We start from the raw sequence: 18,684 nt of genomic DNA, 5'->3' as shown, positions 1-18,684 counted from the left end.
GCACATTGCAAATGTATAGTCTTCATTCACAGCTTTACAAAGAGGAAGACAATTATATTCAAAAGAATACAAATGAATGACTATTAAATGACAAAATAAATCTTTAATTCCTTTATGGTATCAAATCATTTGTACTTTATCACAGTAACACCACTGAAATAGCAACATATCCCACTAACACGACTTTATGTTGTAATATAAAAAAAAATGTTTGTGGGATAGAGGTTCATTCACAATTTCCAAAACTAACAATCTAAAGATGATTATTGTTACTTTCATCACATACTGGCTGCAGAAATGTATTAACCATTAGATTTATCCCCACATACAACCATTTCAAGGCAATTCATTGATAATCCACACTGAGCAGTTCATTCATAAATCACAGGTTCAATGTCATTTTAGAGGTTAAGATAAACCCAAACATCTTGAAAGCTATACATTCAGTATAGGCCCTAATATTTAAAAACTTGAGATAAGGTGACTTAACATGGACTTAAGTCAATAAAAAAATACTTTAGTCCATGTTTTAATGAGACTTAAGTCCATGTTAAGTCTGTTTATTTCAAGTCTAAATTGGGACCAATGTTCAATATCTAACAGTACATAACTTTTGAAGGATCTCTTTAACATGAACAAAATGTAGTCAGTTTCACTAAGAAACAGCCTTATTAATGTAAGTACAGTAAGTGAATCCATAGTTTTAGGAGCAAATTAAACATGTAAAATTCAGCTAAATGTAAATGGGTTCCCATGGCTGGTTGAAGCAGCTGAAATGCCTGACAGGTCTAATCAGTGTCTTCACTGTCAAACACGTTATTCTGGAAGGAAGAAAAGACAGAATTACAGAATGTAGAAAATAATACATTGTTTTCCCCTGTTCATTTTTCTATCTTTTCTCTCATTTAGGAATATCATCCACTTTAAGCTGCTATTCCCCTTACACTCTCCTGACAGACGACCCTGCTCTGGTTTTGCAGTACTCACCCAGCCCCCGTGTTTCTTCACCCAGGCCGTGTGGTGTTCCTGGAGGTAGCGTGTCCCAAAGCCCATGGCCCGGCTCATGGGGTGGAGGTCCAGGGCAGATAGCTTGCTAGTCACCTCGCAGGCCAGGGCAATCTGCTCCTTCTGGACCCTCTCCTCCTTCTCAGGGGCAGGGCAGCCTGTCCGGGCTACAGGACCATCACCCTCTACCCCCGTCACTCCCTGCAGCAGGGTGGAGGTCACCGTCTCAAACAGACTGTAAGTGAAGGAAGTCTGGAGGTGCCTCTGCAAGATGTGGTTACTCATGATCTGAGATGCGGGAGGGTGGAGGGAGGGTGAAAGGACGGGGAAGGAGGATGCCAGGAGGATGAGGTCAGCAAGAGTTTGGGTAGAGGGAGGGAGACATTTGAACACATAATTGTGAAAGAAGAGTGTACTGTACCTGGTCTTGGACAGAGCCTTATACCGTATTTGGTATTTTTGCATTCGTAACATATAGAGTACTATATACTGTTAATGAGAGTCAAGGGATGTTTGACTATGGAACAAGGACATCTTGTGGTGATAAATGGAGCTGATCGTGGACTACAGGAAAAGGAGGGTCAAACAGGCCCGCATTAACATCAACAGGGCTGTAATGGAGCAGGTCGAGAGTTTCAAGTTCCTTGGTGTCCACATCACCAACGAACTATCATGGTCCAAACACATCAAGACAGTTGTGAAGCAGGCATGACAACACCTTTTCCCCTCAGGAGACTGAAAATATTTGGCATGGGTCCCCAGATCCTCAAAAAGTTATACAGCTGCACCATTGAGAGCATTCTGACCGGTTGCATCACCACCTGGTATGGCATCTAACCGTAAGGCGCTACAGAGGGTAGTGCGTACGGCCCAGTACATCACTTTTGCATTTTTTATTTATTTCACCTTTATTTAACCAGGTAGGCCAGTTGAGAACAAGTTCTCATTTAGAACTGCGACCTGGTCAAAATAAAGCAAAGCAGTGTGACAAAAACAACAACACAGTGTAACACATAAACAAACGTACAGTCGATAACACAATAGAAAAATCTATGTACAGTGTTCGCAAATGTAGAAGAGTAGGGACGTAAGGCAATAAATAGGCCATGGAAGAGAAATAATTACAATCTAGCATTAACACTGGAGTGATAGATGTGCAGATGACGATGTGCAAGTAGAGATACTGGGGTGCAAAAGAGCAAGAGGATAAGTAACAATATGGGGATGAGGTAGTTGGGTGTGCTATTTACAGATTGGATGTGTACAGGTACAGTGATCGGTAAGCTGCTCTGACAACTGATGCTTAAAGTTTGAGAGGGAGATATAAGACTCCAGCTTCAGTGATTTTTAAAAATTCATTCCAGTCGTTGGCAGCAGAGAACTGGAAGGAAAGGCGGCCAAAGGAAGTGTTGGCTTTGTGGGTGACCAGTGAAATACACCGGCTGGAGCGCGTGCTACGGGTGGGTGTTGCTATTGTGACCAGTGAGCTGAGATAAGGTGGGGCTTTACCTAACATAGACTTATAGATGACCTGGAGCCAGTGGGTTTGGCGACAAATATGCAGTGAGGGCCAGCCAACGTGAGCATACAGGTCGTAGTGGTGGGTAGTATATGGGGCTTTGGTGACAAAATGGATTTCACTGTGATAGACTACACCCAATTTTCTGAGTAGAGTGTTGGAGGCTATTTTGTAAATGACATCGCCGAAGTCAGTAGGATAGTCAGTTTTACGAGGGTATGTTTGGCAGCATGAGTGAAGGAGGCTTTGTTGCGAAATAGGAAGCCGATTCAAGATTTAATTTAGGATTGGAGATGCTTAATGTGAGTCTGGAAGGTGAGTTTACAGTCTAACCAGACAGCTAGGTATTTGTAGTTTTCCACATATTCTAAGTCAGAACTGTCCAGAGTAGTGATGCTAGTCGGGTGGGAGGGTGCGGGCAGCAATCGGTTGAAGAGCATGCATTTAGTTTTACTTGCATTTAAAAGCAGTTGGAGGCCATGGAAGGAGTGTTGTATGGCATTGAAGCTCGTTTGGAGGTTTGTTAGCACAGTGTCCAAATAAGGGTCAGATGTATACAGAATGGTGTCATCTGCGTAGAGGTGGATCAGAGAATCACCAGCAGCAAGAGCGACATCACTGATATATACAGAGAAAAGAGTCGGCCCGAGAATCAAACCCTGTGGCACCCCACACCCCTATAGAGACTGCCAGAGGTCCACCAATTTGACACACTGAACTCTATCAGAGAAGTAGTTGGTGAACCAGGCGAGGCAGTCATTTGAGAAGCGAAGGCTATTGAGTCTGCCAATAAGAATGCAGTGATTGACAGAGTCGAAAGCCTTGGCCAGGTCGATGAAGACAGCTGCACAGTACTGTCTTTTATCGATGGCGGTTATGATATCGTTTAGGACCTTGAGCGTGGCTGAGGTGCACCCATGACCAACTCGGAAACCATATTGCATAGTGGAGAAGGTACGGTGGGATTCGAAATGGTCGGTGATCTGTTTGTTAACTTGGCTTTCGAAGATTTTAGAAAGGCAGGACAGGATGGATATAGGTCTATAACAGTTTGGGTCTAGAGTGTCTCCCCCTTTGAAGAGGGGGATGACCGCGGCAGCTTTCCAATCATTGGGGATCTCAGACAATACAAGAGAGGTTGAGCAGGCTAGCAATAGGGGTTGCAACAATTTCGACTGATAATTTTAGAAAGAGAGGGTTCAGATTGTCTAGCCCAGCTGATTTGTAGGGATCCAGATTTTGCAGCTCTTTCAGAACATCAGATGTGTGGATTTGGGTGAAGGAGAAGTGGGGTGGGGCTTGGGCAAGTTGCTGCAGAAGGTGCTGAGATGTTGGCCGGGGTAGGGGTAGCCAGGTGGAAAGCTTGGCCAGCCGTAGAAAAATGCTTATTGAAATTCTCGATTATCGTAGATTTATCGCTGGTGACAAAGTTTCCTATCCTCAGTGCAGTGGGCAGCTGGGAAGAGGTGCTCTTATTCTCCACGTGTCCCAAAACTTTTTGGAATTCGTGCTACAGGATGCAAATTTCTGTTTGAAAAAGCTAGCCTTCGCTTTCCTAACTGACTGAGTATATTGGTTCCTGACTTCCCTGAAAAGGTGCATATCGCGGGGCTATTCGATGCTAAATGCAGAACGCCACAGGATGTTTTTATGCCGGTCAAGGGCAGTCAGGTCTGGAGTGAACCAAGAGCTATATCTGTTCTTAGTTCTACATTTTTTTTTGATCTGGGCATGCTTATTTAAGATGGAGAGGAAAGCACTTTTAAAAGAGCAACCAGGCATCCTCTACTGATGGGATCAGGTCGATTAGAAAGGCCTGCTCGCTGAAGTGTTTTAGGGAGCGTTTGACAGTGATAAGGGGTGGTCGTTTGACAGCGGACCAAATACACACGCAGGCAATGAGGCAATGATCGTTGAGATCCTGGTTGAAGACAGCAGAGGTGTATTTAGAGGGCAAGTTGGGCAGGATGATATCTAAGATGGTGCCCATGGTTACAGATTTAGGGTTGTACCTAGTAGGTTCACTGATAATTTGTGTGAGATTGAGGGCATCTAGCTTAGATTGTAGGACGCCCGGGGTGTTAAGCATGTCCCAGTTTAGGTCACCTAACAGTACGAACTCTGAAGATAGATGGGGGCAATCAATTCACATATGGTGTCCAGGGCACAGCTGGGGGCTGAAGGGGGTCTATAACAAGCGGCAATGGTGAGAGACTTGTTTCTGGAAAGGTGGATTTTTAAAAGTAGAAGCTCGAATTGTTTGGGCACAGACCTGGATAGTATGACAGAACTCTGCAGGCTATGTCTGCAGTAGATTGCAACTTCATCCCCCTTGGCAGTTCTATCTTGTAGGAAAATGTTATAGTTAGGGATGGAAATGTCAGGATTTTTGGTGGCCTTCCTAAGCCAGGATTCAGACAAGCCTAGGACATCCGGGTTGACGGAGTGTGCTAAAGCAGTGAATAAAACAAAGTTAGGGAAGAGGCTTCTAATGTTAACATGCATGAAACCAAGGCTTTTACGGTTACAGAAGTCAACAAATGAGAGCGCCTGTGGAATGGGAGTGGAGCTAGGTGCTGCAGGGCCTGGGTTAACCTCTACATCACCAGAGGGACAGAGGAGGAGGATAAGGGTATGGCTAAAGGCTATAAGAACTGGTCGTCTAGTGCTTTCAGGAAAAAAAAAGAGTAAAAGGAGCAGATTTCTGGGTGTGGAAGAATAGATTCAAGGCATAATGTACATACAAGGGTATGGTAGGATGTGAATACAGTGGAGGTAAACCTAGGCATTGAGTGACGATGAGAGGTTTTGTCTCTAGAGGCACCATTTAAGCCAGGTGAGGTCACCACATGTGTGGGGGGTGGAACAAAAGGGCTAGCTAAGGCAAAGCTCCGTCCTATCTCAGCTCGCCAGTCACCATAGCAGCACACGCTCCAGCAGGTATATCTCACTGGTCACCCCCAAAGCCAAAATATCCTTTGGTCGCCTTTCCTTCCAGTTCTCTGCTGCCACTGACTGGAACGAACTGCAAAAATCACTGAAGCTGGAGATTCCCATCTCCCTCACTAGCTTTAAGATCCAGCTGTCAGAGCAGCTCACAGATCTCTGCACCTGTTCATAGTCCATCTGTATACAGCCCATCTATCTACCTCAATCCCATACTGTATTTATTCATCTTGCTCTTTTGCACCACAGTATCTCTACTTGCACATCCATATTTTGCACATCTACCATTCCAGTGTTTAATTGCCATATTGTAATTACTTCGCCACCATGGCCTATTTATTGCCTTAACTCCCTTATTTGACCTTATTTGCACACATTGTATATAGACTGTTTCCTTTTTTCCCTACTGTATTGACTGTATGTTTTTGTTCATTCCATGTGTAACTCTGTGTTGTTGTATGTGTCGAACTGCTATGCTTTATCTTGGCCAGGTCGCAGTTGCAAATGAGAACGTGTTCTCAACTAGCTTACCTGGTTAAATAAAGGTGAAAAAAAAATATATATATTGAGTAGGGCTGGAGGCACTACAGTGAAATAAGACAATAATCACAAAACAGCAATGGACAAGGCATATTGACATTAGGGAGAGGCATGCATAGACTAGTGATCATAGGATCCAGTGAGTAGCTTGGCGAGCTGGAGACACGGCGATTCAGACAGCTAGTGGGCCGGGGCTAGCAGAAGGGCCTTCGGGGGATGTCACGACGGAAGAGGCAAAGCTTCCTGACATCCTGGACCTATATACTAGGCAGTGTCAGAGGAAGGCCCCCAAAAATTGTCAAAGACTCCAGTCATCAAAGTCATAGACTGTTGTCTCTGCTACCGCACGGCAAGCGGTACTGAAGCGCCAAGTCTAGGACCAAAAGGCTTCTTATAACAGCTAGAACCCCAAAGCCACAAGACTGCTGAACAACTACTCAAATGGCCACTGGACTATTTACATTGCATCCCTTTGTTTTTACACTGCTGCTACTCGCTGTTCATTATCTATGCACAGTCACTTTACAAATTACCCCGACCCCTGTATATAGCCTTAGTATTGTTTTGTAAATATCTTGTGTTACTTTTTGATTTTTTTTAAAACTTTAGTTTATTTAGTAAATAGTTTCTTAGCTCTATTTCTTGAACAGCATTGTTGGTAAAGGGTTTGTAAATAAGCATTTCACTGTAAGGTCTACACCAGTTGTATTCCGCGCATGTGACAAATAAGATTTTATTTGTAATGGGTAGTCCAATTGCATTTGAAACCCTTCCCCTTTCTCCCCATGAAGACACACACACCTCCTCATTAAGCTTGTCTCCAGATGCCTTCAGCAACTCCACTAGTCTTCGGATGACATCTGCAGGGAGACAAAACCAATCAGTAACTGTCCATTCACATCTGCGGCATCAAAAAGGCACTAAGTTCAAGTTCAACTTTATGCAAATCATTGCATTACCCTACAATACCATGTAAAGTACTTTGAAAGCTACAACTGTAAGGAAAATCACTTAAAGGTGCTGTACATATCATTTCTCAGAATGGCTCCCCTATGTGGAAGCTAGCTAATTGCAACAGCACTTGGCTGCATTCAAAACACATCTCCCCCTACCCACATCCTATTTCCCCGTAACATGGTGGAGACTCACGCTTGAGCCTTTTACTTTCGGTTTTGGTCCACCAGCTTCAAACAGCTATAAAAAATATATTTTTTGTTACTGAAAAATATATTTCTCAGCGAATTAGATGGTACAATGATTCTCTACACGACTCAGTGCTTGATTTCTAACATAAACTGAAATTGAACAGTGTAGAATTTTTGCAACCAGGAAATGACAGAGTGACTTCTACATTGGCCGCTTGAACCATTTTCCACTAGATAACACAGCCACACAGCCATCCCATTTTGACAACAGATGCCGCTCCGGTGGGAGAAATCAATAGTCGAATATCACAGCCAATCACAACACTGGCCGGTAAGTAGTACTGTGAAACACTATAATTCCACTATTACTGCACATATATTACGGCCATTTTCTGAAATTACAATGCATCTTTAATAGCACCTTTAATAGCACCTTTAATAGATCGAATCCATTTATCATCATAAACATTATTGTTGTAAGTGTGAAAGAGACCCACCGTGTTGATCCTCTGTCCCGTCTGACTCTATGTCGTCTGTTGTGATCTGCACAGAGTCTGCAATCTGAGTCAACCTGTCTGCTACTCCATTCAAGGTATTGCCCTCTCCTCCTGCAGCTCCAGTAGCTGCTTTACACACACACACCACCCACCCATACACCACCCACCCATACGCACACACCACCCACCCACAAACGCACGCACGCACGCACACACCACCCACCCACCCACACACGCACGCACGCACACACCACCCACCCACACGCACACCACGCACACACCACCCACCCACACACGCACGCACGCACACACCACCCACCCACACGCACACAACACCCACCCACAAGTACACCACGCACACACCACCCACACCCACACCACCCACACACCACCCACACACAGTGTTTTTAGTTGCAGGGGTTACATAAACGTGTATGTTCTAAGTAGCACAATATTCTGTGATCAATCCATATATTTGACATATAATATTCTATGATTCCACACCAGAGGAGGCTGGTGAGAATATCTATAGGAGGCCGGGATAATTGTAACGGTTGGAATGGAATCAATAGAACGGTATCAAACATAAGGAAACCACAGGTTCTATTCATTCCATTCCAGCCATTATAATGAGTGTGTCCTCCTATAGCTCCACAGAATGTTCCAGTGCACAGAAACATACCACCACTGTTTTCAACTACCTCTTACCTGCCACTAGGCCATGTCTGGACGGAGCACAACCTTGAAATTTGCAGTGTATGGGACCGGTGTCATAAAATCTAGCATTATGTCTGGATGGAGGAGGACCTTCTTTTTGAATGAGGCCTTGACATTGAGGCATTGGGCCAGACCGCTGCCTCTTCCTTTTGCCACAGTAAGCCATGAGCAGTCGATACTCATCGCTACGTTGGTCCACTCCGCATGCATCCACGGCGGCCCCTGCTGTTGCATGGTTATCCATCTCACTGCCACGCCACACACAACCTGACAGCCTGGAACACTGCAGGATCTGCAGAATTAAATAAAACATTAAGAAATGTAATGTTGACTTACGTTGGTCGCTAACCATTTTAAAACAATAATCTCTAGTATAAAACAGGCGCCGTTTCCCTCTTCAATAATCTTTCTGGGGGACCCACAGACAGTGCACGGTTTTGTTCCAGCACAGCAGGGTAGGCTATTAACATCTGATTCAAATCATAAAGTGGAATCAGGTGTGACATATTACTGGGCTGGAACAAAATGTTACACAGCATGTGGGTCCCCAGGACCGAACAACACCAGACACTTAGGCCTACAGTGCAAAATTAGCCTCCCTGAAGGTTGTGGTGGACAGTGGCAGCACGTGGGCAAAATCACTAGGGAAGCCAAGCCGAGCCAGCAAAAAAAATCCATATTACAACCTATGTGGTGATAATCGCTTTGTTCTCCCTATAACCCATTCATTCATACGCCACCGTGATGTACAGTACAATAAGGTCGAGAAAACAAAGACAACACACAGTGGCAGAATAACTACAACTATGTTTGTTTCATCACAAAACTGGAGAGCAACATCTATCCACAAAGCAAATATTGCATTAAACAGTTACATGACCTGCAGCATGGTCAAGAAAGTTAATGTTTTCGACAGTTTACTAAACTACTACTGATCAGGGAGTTACCGCAAGTCAGAACAAAGACAACAGGAGAACTGACTCCACTATCCAGCAACGTTTCAACTTAAACATCATCAAATCAAGAGCACCTCCTCCCAGCTGCCCACTGCACTGAGGCTAGGTAACACGGTCACCACCGATAAATCCATGATTATCGAAAACTTCAACAAGCATTTCTCAACGGCTGGCCATGCCTTCCGCCTGGCTACTCCAACCTCGGCCAACAGCTCCCCCCCCCCCCCCCCGCAGCTACTCGCCCAAGCCTCTCCAGGTTCTCCTTTACCCAAATCCAGATAGCAGATGTTCTGAAAGAGCTGCAAAACCTGGACCCGTACAAATCAGCCGGGCTTGACAATCTGGACCCTCTATTCCTGAAACTATCCGCCGCCATTGTCGCAACCCCTATTACCAGCCTGTTCAACCTCTCTTTCATATCGTCTGAGATCCCCAAGGATTGGAAAGCTGCCGCAGTCATCCCCCTCTTCAAAGGGGGCGACACCCTGGACCCAAACTGTTACAGACCTATATCCATCCTGCCCTGCCTATCTAAGGTCTTCGAAAGCCAAGTCAACAAACAGGTCACTGACCATCTTGAATCCCACCGTACCTTCTCCGCTGTGCAATCTGGTTTCCGAGCCGGTCACGGGTGTACCTCAGCCACGCTCAAGGTACTAAACGATATCATAACCGCCATCGATAAAAGACAGTACTGTGCAGCCGTCTTCATAGACCTTGCCAAGGCTTTCGACTCTGTCAATCACCGTATTCTTATCGGCAGACTCAGTAGCCTCGGTTTTTCGGATGACTGCCTTGCCTGGTTCACCAATTACTTTGCAGACAGAGTTCAGTGTGTCAAATCGGAGGGCATGCTGTCCGGTCCTCTGGCAGTCTCTATGGGGGTGCCACAGGGTTCAATTCTCGGGCCGACTCTTTTCTCTGTATATATCAATGATGTTTCTCATGCTGCGGGCGATTCCCTGATCCACCTCTACGCAGACGACACCATTCTATATACTTCCGGCCCGTCCTTGGACACTGTGCTATCTAACCTCCAAACGAGCTTCAATGCCATACAGCACTCCTTCCGTGGCCTCCAAATGCTCTTAAACGCTAGTAAAACCAAATGCATGCTTTTCAACCGTTCGCTGCCTGCACCCGCACGCCTGACCAGCATCACCACCCTGGATGGTTCCGACCTTGAATATGTGGACATCTATAAGTACCTAGGTGTCTGGCTAGACTCTAAACTCTCCTTCCAGACCCATATCAAACATCTCCAATCGAAAATCAAATCAAGAGTCGGCTTTCTATTCCGCAACAAAGCCTCCTTCACTCACGCCGCCAAACTTACCCTAGTAAAACTGACTATCCTACCGATCCTCGACTTCGGCGATGTCATCTACAAAATTGCTTCCAACACTCTACTCAGCAAACTGGATGCAGTTTATCACAGTGCCATCCGTTTTGTCACTAAAGCACCTTATACCACCCACCACTGCGACTTGTATGCTCTAGTCGGCTGGCCCTCGCTACATATTCGTCGCCAGACCCACTGGCTCCAGGTCATCTACAAGTCCATGCTAGGTAAAGCTCCGCCTTATCTCAGTTCACTGGTTACGATGGCAACACCCATCCGTAGCACGCGCTCCAGCAGGTGTATCTCACTGATCATCCCTAAAGCCAACACCTCATTTGGCCGCCTTTCGTTCCAGTTCTCTGCTGCCTGTGACTGGAACGAATTGCAAAAATCGCTGAAGTTGGAGACTTTTATCTCCCTCACCAACTTCAAACATCTGCTATCTGAGCAGCTAACCGATCGCTGCAGCTGTACATAGTCTATTGGTAAATAGCCCACCCATTTTCACCTACCTCATCCCCATACTGTTTTTATTTATTTATTTTTCTGCTCTTTTGCACACCAATATCTCTACCTGTACATAACCATCTGATCATTTATCACTCCAGTGTTAATCTGCATAATTGTAATTATTTGCCCACCTTCTCATGCCTTTTGCACACAATGTATATATAGACTCCCCTTTTTTCTACTGTGTTATTGACTTGTTAATTGTTTACTCCATGTGTAACTCTGTGTTGTCTGTTCACACTGCTATGCCTTATCTTGGCCAGGTCGCAGTTGCAAATGAGAACTTGTTCTCAACTAGCCTACCTGGTTAAATAAAGGTGAAATAAAAATAAAAAATAAAAATCAACTAGGCTACATATGCTTAGTTTAATACACTAAAAACAAACTTAAAGATACCAAAAACATTTAGTCAAATCGATGTTCTTAAATATCACATGGCTGTCCATGGTAGGCCTACTGATTTCGGGCTGTGTGTGTGTGTGTGTGTGTGTCAGTGGAGGCTGCTGAGGAGAGGACAGCTCATAGTAATGAGTATCAAACGTGGTTTCCATGTGTTTGATAATGTTACATTGACTCCATCCCAGCCATTACTATAAGCCGTCCTCCCCTCAGCAGCCTCCACTGGTGTGTGTGCAGGGTAGCCTAGTGGTTAGAGCGTTGGACTAGTAACCGGAAGGTTGCAAGTTCAAACCACCGAGCTGACAAGGTACAAACAAATCTGTTGTTCTGCTCCTGAACAGGCAGTTAACCCACTGTTCCTGGGCTGTCATTGAAAATAAGAATTTGTTCTTAACTGACTAGCCTAGTTAAATAAAGGTAAAAAATAAATAATTGTTTACTCATGCTAGTTGTAGACTAGTTGAACACCAATATCCTCCTCTCTGTCATGTTGGCCAAATGGTCTATGGCGCTGTCATACAGTACACTTTTAGTTTCTGTTTTCATAGGCTACCAAGCTAAAATGCTTGCTAGCCTAACTAGCTAGCTAGTTAACGTGAGTCTACTAGGCTACATATTGAACTTCAATCGTCTCAGGCCAGTGGCACAATATATTAATTTATGGTTAGATAAACGGATGTGATTTGATTGGTGTGAAGCCAAATTCAAACTGGCCTCCCTTACGGGGAGTTTTTCTGCGCCAGGACAACCCACAGTTGAGCTCACCTCAACGCTGATTGTCTAATTATTTTATATTTTATTTATCAAGGGAGGCCAAATCAAGTGCTTCACCGGCAACATGTCATACTCTTTTGGTCCAGACAGCATCAGATACGTGGGCTACCCATACTGAGACAGAGGGGCGCTGTTTCCCTCGCTCGGGTGATTTTTCCGGTGAAAATTGACCAAAGATAGATAATTTTATAGATAATTTTATAGGTCAAATATTTGGGGAAGCCTGTTATGCAAGAATACACGCCACTGGTGGTGGACAAACTTTATTTGATGTTATTTTATTTGTTTGGTTCACCATACTACCAGCTTCAGGGAGTTATGAAAGGTTTCGGTATTGTTTCACATCAAGTTAGTTTCACTTTCATGGTGAAAGTCAAATAGCGCATAAACTTTACATGGGATTGCTTATGCAAAAATTTACTTACTGTAGCCATACAGTATGCCACGTAGACTAAATAATTTGCTGCTCGGTTACAGACAGCGAACGTGGGTTACCTACTTGAGTAAATAAGGTTACTTTCACTGTAATAATGGAGTAATCACTTTCTCGTTTTCAAAGTTCTTTGACTGAAAAATCGATGTGGCTGTAGGACAGTACACAAATAACATCGACAGAAAACCAAAAGCATACAAAACCGTAAACACTTACCTATAAATTATTTCAGCAAATATATGATGATGCTTTCACCTTGAATAAGGAACCATAACTAGATTTGAGATTCATAACGGGACATTCTACTTCCTCCTACACTTTTCTGGTGAAAACTACTCTGTACTGCCACCCCCTGGATGTGATGAACTATATTTTTTGGGGCGCGTTCCTCTAGACTGGCTAACACCGAACTCTCATGTCCTCCAGACTTTAGAGTCTGGTATGGCTCTTTGATGTTTTTCTTCTTCTATGTTATATTGGCGTTCACAGAATTTCATGTGCACCTACTGTGCAGGGTGGAAACAGGATTCTCCCCCAAAAACGGAACAAATTACCCAACATTTTTATTTTTTTTAAATATACTAAATCAAACAAACTTTCTGTTAAAAATAGGGTATAACAGATCCCTCCACAGGCTCAAGGGGAGCCTGGGAGGGCGGGCCGTATTCCGGCGCTTGTACACCTTGCAAGTCGTTAGATGTGAAATCGTTAACTCAATCGCCCCTCAGTCTGCATTTGGTTATCCCCATGTGTCCCTCATGTTTTCCTTTCATGAGAAGGTCTCCATTACAGTGGAAGTCCCTTTGATGCACCCAATAGGGCTTCAGCAGCTGAGGCAGTTCCTCCTGCCTGGGCCATCCCTTTTTGCACTGCTGCATCTGTTGGCAGATGGGGTCTCGCTGTTGCTCCTCTGCAATCTGTTTGGTCTGAGATGCAGGTAGACTGTCTCTTACTGCATTAATGGACACCTGTACCTCACCCTCCAGACATTGCTCCTCCTCTGTTAATGTACATTTAATTGGGGCATAGAGAGTGTGTCTGCTGTGATCAGTACCTTCCTTGGGACATACACCATCTTTTAGGTGAACCTCAGCAATCTGAGGCAGAAGCGCAGAACTCTGGGAGGCAAGTCATACAGTGCTTTAGTCACTAACAGAGCCAACAGTGGTTTGTGGTAAGTCTCTGCTGTAATCTACAGGCCAATAAGATATTGGCATAGCCTTTCACATTGCCATGTAATAGCCAACGCCTCCTTCTCCACTTGTGCATACCTTTGCTCCGTGTAGGATAAGCTTTGTGAGATATATAGTGCTATTGGACACCACTCTATGTTGTCCTGCATCTGTGTGAGTGTAACGGATGTGAAACGGCTAGCTTAGTTAGCGTGGGCGCTAAATAGCGTTTTAATCAGTGACGTCACTTGCTCTGAGACCTTGAAGTAGTAGTTCCCCTTGCTCTGCAAGTGCCGCGGCTTTTGTGGAGCGATGGGTAACGACGCTTCGTAGGTGTCAGTTGTTGATGTGTGCAGAAGGTCCCTGGTTCGCGCCCGGGTATGGGCGAGGGGACGGTCTAAACTTGTACTGTTACATTGATGCTGTTGACCCGGATTACTGGTTGCTGCGGAAAAAGGAGGAAGGTCAAAAGGGGGGTGAGTGTAACGGATGTGAAACGGCTAGCTTAGTTAGCGTGGGCGCTAAATAGCGTTTCAATCAGTGACGTCACTTGCTCTGAGACCTTGAAGTAGTAGTTCCCCTTGCTCTGCAAGGGCCGCGGCTTTTGTGGAGCGATGGGTAACGACGCTTCGTAGGTGTCAGTTGTTGATGTGTGCAGAAGGTCCCTGGTTCGCGCCCGGGTATGGGCGAGGGGACGGTCTAAACTTGTACTGTTACATGAGTACCGCCCCTAGCCCAAAGGATGATGCATCTGCTGACACCTTGTCTTAGCATGGGGACGGTACTGGGCCAGCACTCTTTGTGAGGCCAGGTCTCCTTTGATTTTGTCAAATTACAACTGTTGCATGTGACCCCATGACCAGTCATTTTCTGTCGCTATTAAGCCTCTCAGGGGTTTGGTTGTATCTGAAAACTGTGGGAGGAACCCAAATATGTGGCCATTCCTAAGAAGGTCCTGACTTCAGCTACGTTCTGGGGGATGGGCATATCTGTGATGGCGCTGATCTCCTCCCGGGTACGGCTCTATTCCAGCTGCACTGATTTTATGTCCCAAGAACAATACCTTTGACTGTGCATAGCTCCATTTTTCATTAATTAAGTGTCAGGCCAGTTTCATGGAGTCTGGTCTAAACTGCTGTGAGCATTTCATCATGTTCTGCTCTATCCCGTCTATCCTCTATCCTCTAGCACGTCGTCCGCGTGGACTATGTTGCCACTCAGCCCCTCCAACAGCTGGGACGTGTGGACTATGTTACCACTCAGCCCATCCATCAGCTGGGACGTGTGGACTATGACGCCACTCAGCCCATCCATCAGCTGGGACGTGTGGACTATGTTGCCACTCAGCCCATCCATCAGCTGGGACGTGTGGACTATGTTGCCACTCAGCCCCTCCAACAGCTGGGACGTGTGGACTATGTTACCACTCAGCCCATCCATCAGCTGGGATGTGTGGACTATGACGCCACTCAGCCCACCCATCAGCTGGGACGTGTGGACTATGTTGCCACTCAGCCCATCCATCAGCTGGGACGTGTGGACTATGTTGCCACTCAGCCCATCCATCAGCTGGGACGTGTGGACTATGTTGCCACTCAGCCCATCCATCAGCTGGGACGTGTGGACTATGTTGCCACTCAGCCCATCCATCAGCTGGGACGTGTGGACTATGTTGCCACTCAGCCCATCCATCAGCTGGGACGTGTGGACTATGTTGCCACTCAGCCCATCCATCAGCTGGGACGTGTGGACTATGACGCCACTCAGCCCATCCATCAGCTGGGACATGCGTCTTTGGAAATGCTCAGGACCGAAAGCGATTCCAAATGGCAAAACGTTAAAACTTTACTGGCCAAACGGTGTTATAAACATGAGCACCCTACTCTCTGGTGACAGGAGTATCTGCCAGAAGCCTGACCTGGCATCCAGCTTTGTGAAGACTTGTGAGCCATCCAACTGAGCCAGCGACTGCTCTACTGATGGTAAGATGTGTCTCTCTCTGCAGAGTGCCTCAATCAAGTTAGTTATGTCCACACATATCCTCATGTCCCCATTGGCTTTTGGGACCACCACCATCCCTGCACACCAGTCAGTGAGACTCTCTGTTTAGACACAGACCCAATTTCTTCCATCCTCCCAACTCTTCCTTTACTCTGGCCAATAAAGGGATAGGCACACGGCGGGGGTGGTAAGGGCATGGGGGACAGCATCCTCTTTCAGGCAGATTTTGTGGTCAGCCTTCCTAGGCCAGAAAATACTTTTGGGAATGTCTTTTTGAAAACCTCCCATGGGTCTTACAGTTCGCTCACTCTCTCAATGAGTTGCAATGCTTCAATTGCTGGCAGCCCCAGCAACGGTCTGGCTAGAGAGTCAATGACAAAGACAGGCTGGATAGCACTTTTGTCTTTACTCACCAACTGCCCTACCACTGGTAATATCTTATTACTTGGCCCGTACAGTTTTTTGTTTGTAGGGAGTAAAGGGCCATCTCTGCACACAAGGGCCATCCTTCTACACTTACAGCATGTTTTACATAACCATGCTTCACATGTGTAGGTAGGTGCTCTTTATAAAAAAAACAACAGGACTGACTATCAGACCTCAGGATAAGACCCAGATGTAGACAGTTCGAAATAACAAAAATTATTTACAAAACGACAGGTCAAGGGCAGGCAGGGGTCAGTAATCCAGAGCAGAGTCCGTAAGGTACAGAACGGAAGGCAGGCTCAGGGCAGGCAGAGGTCAGTAATCCAGAGCAGAGTCCGTAAGGTACAAAACGACAGGTCAAGGGCAGGCAGGGGTCAGTAATCCAGAGCAGAGTCCGTAAGGTACAGAACGGCAGGCAGGCTCAGGGCAGGCAGGGGTCAGTAATCCAGGACAATGTCAAGAGGTACAGAACGGCAGGCAGGCTCAGGGCAGGCAGGGGTCAGTAATCCAGGACAATGTCAAGAGGTACAGAACGGCAGGCAGGCTCAGGGCAGGCAGGGGTCAGTAATCCAGGACAATGTCAAGAGGTACAGAACGGCAGGCAGGCTCAGGGCAGGCAGGGGTCAGTAATCCAGGACAATGTCAAGAGGTACAGAACGGCAAGCAGGCACAGGGTCAGGGCATGCAGAATGGTCAAAAACCGGGAGAACTAGAAAACTGGAACTACCGAGAAACAGGAGTATAGGGGGGAAAAAAACACTTGTATGCTCGACAAGACAAGATGAACTGGCAACAGACAAACAGAAAACACAGGTATAAATGCACAGGGGATAATGAGGAAGATGGGCGAAACCTGGAGGGGGGTGGAGACAAGCACAAGACGGGTGAAACAGATCAGGGTGTGACACTGACAGACTTTCTTATTTTTCTCCATTCACCCAGAGGGTCAAGCGCAGGGCACCAACCAGATCAGGAATTCTCTTCAGGTATTCAACCTAAACATCCGTCGTCACCCCTGAGATGACTCCTTTGACGGGTGCTCTACTCCAAAGTTCAAAACACACAACTTCTGTTGTCCGGATTCTTTTGAGGCCCACTGCAATCTTTCTCTGTTCTTCAGAAATACAATTAAACAAAATAAGACCATGAGCATTCCACTGTCATTGAGGTTTCTTGTATCAGTACAGGTGGTGATCTACGCAATGAGGAAAGTTGTCTTTGTCTTCACACACATAAAAACAGGGAGGCTTCAAACACTGAATTCTGCTAGTCTCTCTAGACAGACAGGTTGCCTCACAAAATGTACCCACAATATTCCACTGTTCCAGCCGTAGGTCTCCGATGGGCCTAGGCCTACATATATCAGGTTTTATTTGAAGTTTTCAATTATTTTAATAAATAATAAAAAAGTAGCCAACCTTATGAAGTCTATGTTTTGGACGATAGATTAAACATAGCTTAATATGAAACGTTGGGGATGTTTTGAGTGAGAGGAGAGTAGGCCTACAGGATAGAGTCAGGTAGCCTAGGCTGTCAATTCAACTTGACATTTAATGATCACAGCCTCAATGATTTGGCCTGATGAATAATAAAGTGATATTCCATTCTATTTGACGTTATGCTGACAATTACATTGAATTGTTTGATAAATAACACAACCATAGGTTTAATTGGAGTTTGTTTATTTGACAGTGGGAATTGGTCAGATGTTCCTCAACATTGGAGGCAGATCAGTAAAAAATTGGCATGTACTGTCCAGTTCTTGTCAAGCCCATCATCATCACCAGTACCTCTCTGCTATGCCCTCCATCCACCGGGGTAAGGGTGACCGGGGCCGCATGAAGTCAAGCCGCAGAGAGAACACGGGCTCCCCATGCTTCGTGAAGTCTGTCACCGTCCAACTGGCCTCCACGTCTTCATCCGTCCTAGGCTTGATCCGGGACAGGACCCGCACGTAGCGCCGCCCTTTGAACTCCACCGACAACAGCTCATTACTGTCACTATGATCTTCGCTGGTCGGTGTGGAGCTAGGCAGGTTTGGTGATGACCCTGACCCATAATGCGGGGACATGGCGGCTGATGCCCAATGAGCACTCCAAGGGGACGGAACAGAGTCCAGAGAGGCTGCAGACGGACATGTGTAGAAATTCTCTGAACCGCTGCACAGAGACTGCTTGTCACTGCCTCTCAAATCTGGAGAGTCTATTACTGGATAATCTTCAGGTTGTACTGCTGAATAGAAGCAGTCACCCTCCGGCGAGACAGAGTTTGAGACAATCCCCGCGGGCGCATCATCTCGTGC

At 45.8% G+C, this 18,684-nt stretch overlaps 1 protein-coding gene across 2 annotated transcripts; it reads right to left on the bottom strand.

Annotated features, from left to right (window-relative positions):
- Nucleotides 1-83: 83 nt before the first annotated feature.
- Nucleotides 84-13,143, bottom strand: LOC139375011 (uncharacterized). 2 transcript variants are annotated; one of them, XM_071116370.1, is made up of 6 exons: nucleotides 13,000-13,143; nucleotides 8,361-8,661; nucleotides 7,653-7,778; nucleotides 6,812-6,870; nucleotides 988-1,293; nucleotides 84-821 (listed from the first exon to the last, which is right to left on the bottom strand). In XM_071116370.1, exons 2-6 carry the CDS (start codon nucleotides 8,611-8,613, stop codon nucleotides 789-791), a joined length of 777 nt encoding a protein of 258 aa, XP_070972471.1. In that variant the 5' UTR covers nucleotides 8,614-8,661; nucleotides 13,000-13,143; the 3' UTR covers nucleotides 84-788. The 2 variants fall into 2 exon arrangements, with proteins under 2 accessions (XP_070972471.1, XP_070972460.1); XM_071116359.1 differs by having other exon boundaries at nucleotides 7,653-7,781; nucleotides 13,000-13,127.
- Nucleotides 13,144-18,684: the final 5,541 nt, after the last annotated feature.

The sequence above is a fragment of the Oncorhynchus clarkii genome, chromosome 2 (genome assembly GCF_045791955.1).
Source record: "Oncorhynchus clarkii lewisi isolate Uvic-CL-2024 chromosome 2, UVic_Ocla_1.0, whole genome shotgun sequence".
Lineage (NCBI taxonomy): Eukaryota > Metazoa > Chordata > Actinopteri > Salmoniformes > Salmonidae > Oncorhynchus > Oncorhynchus clarkii.
This window is presented reverse-complemented; position numbering and strand designations above follow the sequence as displayed.